Source organism: Tasmannia lanceolata, unplaced genomic scaffold (assembly GCF_043159265.1).
Source record: "Tasmannia lanceolata isolate RefF3 unplaced genomic scaffold, GAP_Taslan_0.1 ptg000025l, whole genome shotgun sequence".
Taxonomy (NCBI): Eukaryota; Viridiplantae; Streptophyta; class Magnoliopsida; order Canellales; family Winteraceae; genus Tasmannia; species Tasmannia lanceolata.
The window spans coordinates 10,398,073-10,408,175 of record NW_027518702.1 but is presented as its reverse complement, the minus strand read 5'-3'; the positions used below and the strand labels follow the sequence as shown (position 1 = coordinate 10,408,175).

The following is a 10,103-nucleotide window of genomic DNA, read 5'->3' as shown; positions in this document are numbered from 1 at the left end:
AAACTTTCAGTTCAAAGCACAACCTATTAACATTAGGGTCAAGGTTTGGAATTTGGATCATCCAAAGCACAACCTATTTTCAGACTTTCAGCATATATAACATTGGAATCTGGAAGTTGAAGAGTGGAATTTAGATCTATTTTAAGACTTTCAGCATATTATAATTTTGGTCAACCCGCGGGGAAGAGTGGAATTTAGATCTATTTTAAGACTTTCAGCATATTATAATTTTGGTCAACCCGCAAGTGCCCGTGGGTTGACCCCACCCGACCCGTGTTTTTGCGGGTTGGGTCACCCATGGATCGGTTTTGGCGGGTTACTAAAACCCCGACTCGTGCCCGCAAATTTGCGGTTGGGTTGAGTCAACCCGCGGGCACGGGTCGCGTTCGCCAGGTCTAATTGATGGAATCAGAGCTGGAATTTGTACCCTATTCCTAATCCGGGTTTTGTTCAAAAGAAATGAATGGAATTAAGGGATGAGAATGGCACTAAGGGAATTACAGTTGGTGCTCTTATAATTAATTTTCTCGATCGAATCTTTTTATATGAAATATTAGAACATATTAAGTATTAGAAAATAAGTCTATCACCCAATTTTTCTCTCGCAATCTCACTAACCAAATTTCATTTCGTTTTCAGCATCTAATGATGACAAGACGTAAATGGGGAAAAAATGTTGGTATCTGTTTCTCACTGCCAATAGGTGGTATTCTGATTTCGCCCTAGTACAAAAGGAATTCTTATTGAATTTTTTTTCAAATTAAATTTTGACTACTAATGGTGGCACTAAAATGTTTTAATAATTGCACTAACTCAACTTGTCCTTTGTGTTTTGATTGGCTTTTGGGTACATTTTGGGTGACATCTGTTTAAATAATAAAAGACAAGTGTGTTAGTGCAAATATCGAAACATGATAGTCCCAGAATCAATAGCCTAAATTTTTTATTTTGATATTTTCCCATTCCATCTCCAAGTTAATTGGATTAAGAATCAGATTAGGATACCAATTCCAATTCTTGATCCAGCAATCCAAATTCAGCATGAATGGAAAAATATTTTCCCTATGAATATTTTATTTCCACAATTTAGAGAGAAAGGATAAATTTTAGGGACATCATTATAAATTTAAGAGTCCTCCTGTATATAGAACTTGAACTATACTTAATACTTGATCAAGTCAATACAAGTAATCAAACAATGGAAAACATGGTACAGGAGATGAATTTGAGCAAGTGTGTGTTTTGTGACTGCTCTTAATGTAAGGAGATTAGTGGGTTTAGAGGTTTAGGGTTCTGAGCCCCCCACTAGATGTACCAAAAAAGCAAGTCCTTCCACAAAAAAAATATTAAAAAGAAGAGCCCTAATTGGGTGTCTAGTACTTGTATACATTATTATAAAAATAATTACTAGAAAACAAAAAGGGTGATGATATTTTCACCCCCCTGCATTACTTGCACACCCCCTTATAATGTGATTTGACATAAAGTTGCTCCACTTTTCATGTCAAATCAAGTTATAAGGGGGGGTGTGCATGTAATGCAGGGGGGGTGAAAATATCATCTCCCAACAAAAATAATACGTACACCCCCTTCTTTTTTTCGTAGGTAATTTGGGGTTAGGCAGACCCCCACCAGATATATACTTACACCCTTTTGCTAGTGTACAGTTGCATATGTAATTTTTTAAAATATTACTAGAAAAAAGCGATACTTACAGCCCTTTGTTTGATATTGGCACCCCATCATTTTAAACTTCTATCTTTGAATGTTACATTATTCAGAAGATTTCTTGTATTTAACAATAGGAATGCTAATCTCCCTCACATTTAGATTTTCATATTTTATGAAGAACCCATCATTTACATACCCTTAAATTATTGGGAAAAGCAAGAATAATGATTCTTTTGAGAGACATACTTTTATAAGGCCATAATGTTCTTGGAACATTACCTTAGATTTCCTTTTTTGGATGAAAATCATGTAAACCTGTCATTAATAATGTGTTTTATTTGCAAAAAGGGTCATCTAGTTTGACAATTTGCAAATAGCATTTGAGGAAATTTTGCAGACTAGGTCATGCCATAAATTTGTGACCAAAATACCGCCTTGTAAAAAGATCAAAATGCCCTTATTAGAAACTTTAGAAAGTTGGTCTTGTGTTGTGTTTTAGAAACTGCATTAGGGTTTGGAATTCGTTATAAAAGCTCAAATAAAGAACTCATTCCTCATATTAAGTTTTATTTTTCATTCTGGACTCTATGCTCATAAATTGAGAACTTTAGGTTCAAGAAACAATATGCTGCATGCAGCATGTGGTTAACAAATTAACAATCAAGACATCTAAAAAAAAAAGAATGATTGGGGGGAAATGGATTATTTTTCTATTGAACTCAAAGTAACTAAGCAAAAAATGACATTGTTTTAGAAGCATTAATGAAAAATATAACTAGGTAATATCATTTGGAACTAAGAACAATCCCCTTCATGGATCTCCTAGATAGATTTCTAGGCATTGTACTTACAGTGACATAGACTCAGCCTAATAAACATCTTTAAATTTAAGTGACATTGTTGCAATCAAGGGTTGAGATTATCTCTCATCACCAACTATACATCTCAGCCGTTGGTTGATGTCGAGTCATCGGTGTACGATCGATCATACGAGTCATTCGAATTGTCATCAGCCTCCTTGATCTTTATGTCTTCCACTTCCCTCAAAACATCTATCATCTCCGGCCGCTTCTCTGGTGACTTCTCACAACAACGGAGCGCAATTTGAAGCAATTTTAGCAACCCATCTGAGGCCCCTTTCTGCACGGCGATCTCTAAATCGAAAATCTCAGCTGTCCATTCTTCTCTAACTGCACGATGAACCCAATTGCATAGATCCACACCGTCGGATCCTTGGGGAGCAGAGTGAATTGGGATTCTACCTGTTATGATCTCTAAGAGAAGGCTACCATAGCTCCACACATCTGATTTCCTAGAAACTTTTCGACGGTTTTGACATTCGGGCGTTTTGTATGACACCATTCGTTGGATCGCGGAGATAGAGATCAATGAACTGAATCCGTAATCAGAAACTAGGGCAGTGTCATCGTCGCCGAGAAGTACATTGGAGGACTTCAAGTTCCCATGGGTAATTGAGGTCTTGGCGTTGACATGGAGATATGCCATTGCTCGAGTGATACCTTGAACCACTGATAACCTCGAGTTCCATTTGAATGGAACTCGATCATTACCCCTGCGCCTTGCTAGAAAAGTTTATTCAAAATTTGACAATGGATTAAACAAGCTGTGAGATTGAAGGAACAAAAATAATATTCATCTTGCTAGATAATACTAATTTTTAGTATAGTTCCAAAAATAATAAAATGTGCGTAAAAAATATTATGCACATTGCTTCACTTAAAATGGGATTACAATTTGTTTTACACCCATTTTATGTCTAAAGAAATAGGGAAATCGATTTTATGGCCCAATATAGAGCTGAACAAATCATAGCTCGCTATGTTATATAGGAAATTAACCGCTATAGTTAGGTAATTTGGTAAATTTAATTGGGCGAAGGAGAATAGAAGAAACACTTTATTTCCAATCCACACGGTAAAACATCATCGTAAGGTTTATATATTCGGTTACCTTCTCGGTTACCATATCATTTTCCTTTCATTAATATATAACTAATGTTATAAAAAAAAGAAGTATATATACGAGAAATCATGTACACAATCCCTCGTTGAAAGAGGGTGGATATAAGCCCATCTGGTCTATCAATCATGGATCAATAGCTGATGACAACAAGATCCAATGACTATGGTAACTTTATAAATTCAATTGAATAGGTGTTTTATAGAAATCATTGCAACTCGGCCGAGTTATGGTTGAGCTAACCCTAGACACAACCGAGGTGGCATTATCTCAACCCTAACCCTTCTGAACCCGAGTCTCAGGTCGAGAAGGGTCAACCCTAACTCAACCCACATATTAATCTCGCAACCCTAAGCCTAACCCAACCCATCTAACCACGGTAAAGCGGGTTTCATCTAGAGAGAAAGAAAAATTATAAAACAAACCATGAACCTAAGATATAGAAAAAAGTGACTATATAATTAGGAGGAAGGGGTCGGGTTCAGGTCAGGTGAGTTACTCAAGGCCTCCACCCTAATCCAACCTGAAATTCAACCCCAACCCAAACTCAACCTAGTGAAAACAATCAGTCACTCCAAAAGCCTAAGCTTTGAACCGATAACCTGTAGCTCTGATACCCTTCAAAAGCTTAAGCCATTGGAGTTGGTGTTATTTAATCATTTATACTACTTCAACAAACGCAACCTGAGTTTAAATCCGGTTGAACACTTTGGGTTCAGGTTGAACCGGACCCAAGTTCCACCCCTAGGTCAGGGATACGACATTTTCTTTTCTAGAATTAAAATTGGGGAGTCTATGTTAGTAAACTCACCATGGATACGACTGAACAGACTTCCATTCTGCACGAATTCGTAAACCAGCAACTTCTCATCCTTGGAATGGTAATAAGCAACCAAAGGCAACAAATTGCGGTGCTTTAGATCATCTAGAAGCCTCATATGTTTTTCGAATTCTTCGCCTGAAAGAGGATTCAAATCTCTTAACCTCTTAACAACAAAAGCTGATCCATCATCCAACATTGCCTTATAACAAGCCCCAAAATTCCCCTTTCCTAATCCCTCAGCTGAAGCTTTTAAAAGATCTCCAAGTTCAAAGCCCCCTTGATTAACCATGAATGTAAGCTTCCCTCTTTGTTCTTCCTCTGCAACAATTTTCTTCTCCCCATTTCCCACCTCATTCTTGTACTTTTTTTTCTCTACTGGAGACGCTAACTCATCTCCCTTAGTGGGTTTTGTTTTCTTATAGTAAACATACAATAGAAATATGATAATTGCTAGTGCAATTACACCCACCACAACAAAAATGGCAACCAAAGTAGACCCAGAAAGAATCTTCTTGGACTTCTTATCCTTCTCGATCGGAGGTCCGGCGGGGTCGCCAGGACAAACGGTCTGACTAGGTGGGCCACACAAGCTTGGATTGCCCATATAAGAAGACACGTCAAAGGATTGAAGAACATGTGTATCTGGAATCTTGCCAGAAAGATCATTATTAGCAACACTGAGCTCTCTAAGGCTAGATTGATTGAAGGCCGGAATTGCATCGGTCAAGAAGTTGTCATGAAGTTCCAATAATATCAAAGAATTAAGACCTAACAAGGAAGGAGAGATGGGCCCACCAAGCATGTTTTCAGATAGATCGACACGTGTCAAATTCCCATTCGCCGAGAAATCCATGAGATTTCCAGAGATGGAATTGTTCCTAAAGTTGAGGAGAGTAAGTTGAGTGAGATTGAATAAGACATTTGGACTGAGTTGGCCGGAGAGACCCAAGTCCGGTAACGAAATTCCGGTCACTCTACCATTAATGCATGTGATTCCATACCATGTAGTACGTGGATCATTCAAGTAACATTGTAAGCCATTCCAATTCCGATTCAGGAGAGGGTGATTGAATGAATGTTTTATAGCATAGAGGGCCTCTCTTTCGTCACCTTTGTAATCGCCGACTGCGGATTGCCGGAAAAATATAAGGAGAAAGATGAGGATGTAGATATCTAAGGTTAGCGTTTTGGGTGTCTCCATTTTTCCAAGGACATGAAAGTTATGTGAGTTTCTTTAGAGAAGAGTTTAAGTTTGTTATGAGAAGAAAAAGGGTTCTCATTCCAGCTGTCATTTATAGGGGAAAACGAGATAACACAAGGAGGTTTCGAACTAGTTTTTGTTGGCTTTCTCATCTGTTGAGAATCCAAGGAAGAGAATTTTGAAGGATATGCTTTTATCGGTAGAGAACAAGAGAATGGCGGAGAAGGATATGTAGTGAGAGGTGAGATGGTTTGTGCCTGTTTTTGGGTTTTGGAGTTAGCTGTTTTTTTTTTTTTCTCACTTTGGGAATAATTTTGGCCTGGACCTTGTTTGGATTGTAAGAAAAACATTTCTAATGGATTTTTTTTCCTTAGATTTTGGCCTAGGCCTTGTTTGGCACATACTCATTGTTGGGCTCTCTCATTGCTCTGATTCTCGGTCGATACCATTCCCATAGGCTCTGTTCACTTCTTTTCCCCGGAAAGGAAAGGAAAGGATTTCATTTTCCTTTCCTTTCCAGGTGACATGGCAGAAGGAAAAGGAATCCAGGGAAACTGTCAAGGAAAATGTTTCGTTTTCCTTGAAAAGCCTCTTTCCGATATATTTAATCGGAAACCAAATCTCGAGTAACAGGGAAAAAATCAATTTCCACGTCATTTTCAGCTTTTAAATAAGAAATTCCACATCTGTTAATATTTTTCCCTGGAAAAGAAGTGAACACAGAAATTCTGTCTTGCCAAGGTCTTGTTAGGGAAAAAAAAGGATGTGTTCCAGGGAAAACAACACCAGGGAAAAGAAGTGAACAGAGCCATAGGGAAGTGATATCAACACAAGCTTACTTTAATAATTGCACAAACGCAGTTTGTCTTTTCTTTTCAATTGGTTTGTAAGAGTTTCTTGAGAACTGTAAATATGTAATAACCGTTGGAAGCTCTTTAAATAATAAAGACAAGATGGATCAATGCAATTATCAAAACATGGTTGTGATGGTATAATTACCCTTTCCATATGATTATGGTTAATTTAGAGGGATACTGTCATAAATTAGTGGTCATCTAAATAACAAGGGTGATGATAAATTCAAACCCCCTGTAGGATGATTTACACCCCTTCAACGTAAATTGACGTCAAAAACGTTAAAAGTCTGACGCTTTTTGACGCTTTTTTTTACGTCAATTCACCTTAAACGGGTGTGAATCATCCTACACCGGGTGCAAATTTATCATCTCCCAATAAAAATTGAATATGGTTGGTATAAGTTTTCTTCATATGTTAAAAAAGTAAGAACTTGATTTTAGAAATATATTTCCTTTCCAAACTTCTCCAGAAAACGCCGGCAATCCTTTAGGCTCTGTTTGGATTGCAAGAAAAATGTTTCTAAGGAGAAAATTCATGTAGGATTATTTTTTTCTTTCCACAATTTAGAGGAAAATAATAAAAATATGATTGATTTAGAGGGATATCATCCTAAGTTGAAGCTTCCTCTAAGTAAAAAGTGAATCGGATTGGTTGAAGCTATCCTTTTGCATGTGTAAATCAAGTAGGTAATTATGGAAATATGTTCCCTTCACAAACTTTCCTTCAATCGGATTGGTTGAAGCTATCCTTTTGCATGTGTAAATAAAGTAGGTAATATTGGAAATATGTTCCCTTCGCAAACTTTCCTGAAAATACTTACAATCCAGAGGTGGAGAAATGAAATGGAAAAAGAGGAGTCGTCTTTTGTTTATGGATTCATTACATCTCTAGAAGATGGAATAAGACATTAGCCTCCTTATCATATCTCACACGTGCCAAAGGGTGCCGTCCATGTGTGAGTCTCGATGTTCTTTTGTGTAGTTGTGTGTAGAGAAACAAGCATGTTCAAGGGGCAGCTTTGAAGTGTAGGTTGGTAATTCAGGTCATAAATAAGAGAAATCGGAACACTCCCGGGTCCACATCTGCAAATTGAAGAAATCAAGGGCCAATTGACATAAATTGATCAAATCAAGCCAATCTGGTCGTATGGATGAATCACCTTATTGAGTAGACTTTGAAAGTGATCCCGATTATGCAATTAAACACCTAAGTAGCCCAATCTACGATGAAAATGATAAACGTGCCTTATTTGCTAAGATTTAAACCGTAAATAACTTTCCTCCCTAAAGGAGGTTGAGGATTCCTTGTTGGGCATCCCTATTGATCCCATGGGTTACGCTATAACCCAACACTATTTCTAAGTAATCCGAAAATTGAGACCACTGTCAAATAGGCCAAGGGCCCACAAACTAAATACAACCCCTCAGGTCGAAGGACATATTAAGGGTCCTCAAAAACAGAATAGCCTTATCCAATTCCTTGTACACATGCTATTCTGAAATGATCCAATTCAGTGTGTGAACCATTCATCGCACCCATGTTACCTGGGTTAGGGTCTATTACCCCCCGCGGATGAGATATGCTATCCCATTGTGTGTATGGAGGCAGATCTGATGCTGGTTGTGTATAAGAAGCGATGTCTAGTCTCAACCCCACCCAGGAACGTTATAGGTCTGCAAAGAGCTGAAATGTCACATCTCCCCTACCCTTAGAATATGTGAATTCATGGGCATAACCATTCCTACGATTCTGCCTATGGAAAATGTGTGTCAAATGGAAACAAGCACATCACACACTCCTATATAACGCCCAGTAAATGTCATGAAGCAAGATACTTTATTAATTATAGTGGTTTCACTACTATAGCGACTGGTTTTCAAGGCATGCACTCTAGCAATCTCCCACTTACAATCAAAACCAGTTATGCATGTATCTTGGACCCATGCCCTCCACATGTTTGTCAAACACTTTTTGTATGAGGGTCTTGGTCATCGGATTCGCCACATTGTCCGTCGAAGCAATTTTTTCGATGGTTATATCTCCTTTTCCGATGATCTCACATATCACATAATACTTCTGAAGGACGTACTTTGACTTCTGGTAAGGTCAAGGTCCCTTTGCTTGTGTTATGGCCCCATTGTTGTCATAGTACAACGTAATGGGCCTCTCGACATAAGTTATAATTCCAAGTTCGTCCAACAACTTTTGAAGACATACAACATCTTTCGCTGCATCACATGCAGAAATATACTTCACCTCAGTTGTGGAATCCGCTGTGGTCTCCTACTTACAACTCCTCCAGCTCATAGCTCAATTAGCCAGGGTAAACACAAATCCCGAACAAGACTTCATGCCATCAACAACAAACTGAAAGTCCGAGTCGGTATAGCCGGAAACGATCGGATTGTCTCCAATATAGACCAAGCAATAATATTTAGTCCTCCTAAGATACTTGAAAAATATGTTTAATTGTTGCCCAGTGGTCATGACCTGGGTCGGTCAAATATCTGCTGACCACGGCCGCCGCATAGTAGATGTCTGGCCTAGTACAAAGCATGGCATACATGATATTGGCCATAGCCAAAACATAAGGCATAAGACTCACCTTCTCCTCTCAGATGTCTTAGGGGACATCTTCTTGGAGAGCTTGATCCCATATCTAGAGGGTATCAACCTTCTCTTGGAGTTCTCAATGTTAAAACGAGCTAATATCTTGTCGATATCTTCTGTGAAAATCCAAGCTTCGTATTCTTCCAGTCTCTAAAGATACTTCTCCCAAGTCTTTCATTGCAAAATGGCTGGACAACAATATTGTAATTCTTGACAGCATCCCAGCATCATTCTATGGAAAAACTTTTCATGGTCACCAAACATGACCTAAAAGTTAGCGCATGGTTCGTCAAAACATACTTCCCTGTGTATGGTTTATTATCGATCGGAATTCGTTGTGGGAATGTTTTATCGTTTAGCATTTTCTATCATAAGACAACCAAACACTAAAGATAATTCGTGTAAAACATGTGCTTTTATGACTAATGTTTTTATGGAATGTTCAGGCAATTTCGCAGAAGCAATTTTGCATCATTGTTTTTTCTTTCTTTAGTTCGGTAAGCTGAAGTTTGGCAGGACCATACCGGTGCATTATCATCGTCTCTTTTTCTCGTGAGAAGTGCCACCTCTTGTGAATTAAATGAATATGACAAATTCAGCAAGAGGTGGCTCCATCGTTTCTCTTTTTAGCAGAATTTTGTCTTATTCATTTAATTCATACGAGGTGGTTGTTCCCACTTGCAAAAGTCAGCCAATCGAAATGACTTTTCCTGAAGTTGCCATATCATTGTTCTTGAAGGAAACTTGCTACACATTTACGTTGGCCAAAAATTGTGCCTCTTGGTTACTTAATATATCATTATCTTTAGCAAAATTATATATATTCTCATGGTTTAAAATTTCGCTTTTGGACCCTGAAATTTCAAATTTTCGACCGAAATCCGGTACCACAAACAAAATGGTATTTTATTCAATATTAAATTTCGGTAAAATATTAAAATAATAAAAAAAAAGGTTTTT

At 37.9% G+C, this 10,103-nt stretch overlaps 1 protein-coding gene across 1 annotated transcript; it reads right to left on the bottom strand.

Annotated features, from left to right (window-relative positions):
* Nucleotides 1-2,358: 2,358 nt before the first annotated feature.
* LOC143858179 (putative inactive receptor kinase At4g23740) lies at nucleotides 2,359-5,858 on the bottom strand. Its single transcript, XM_077368819.1, has 2 exons — nucleotides 4,463-5,858; nucleotides 2,359-3,254 (listed from the first exon to the last, which is right to left on the bottom strand). Exons 1-2 carry the CDS (start codon nucleotides 5,673-5,675, stop codon nucleotides 2,617-2,619), a joined length of 1,851 nt encoding a protein of 616 aa, XP_077224934.1. The 5' UTR covers nucleotides 5,676-5,858; the 3' UTR covers nucleotides 2,359-2,616.
* Between the last annotated feature and the right edge of the window lie 4,245 nt (nucleotides 5,859-10,103).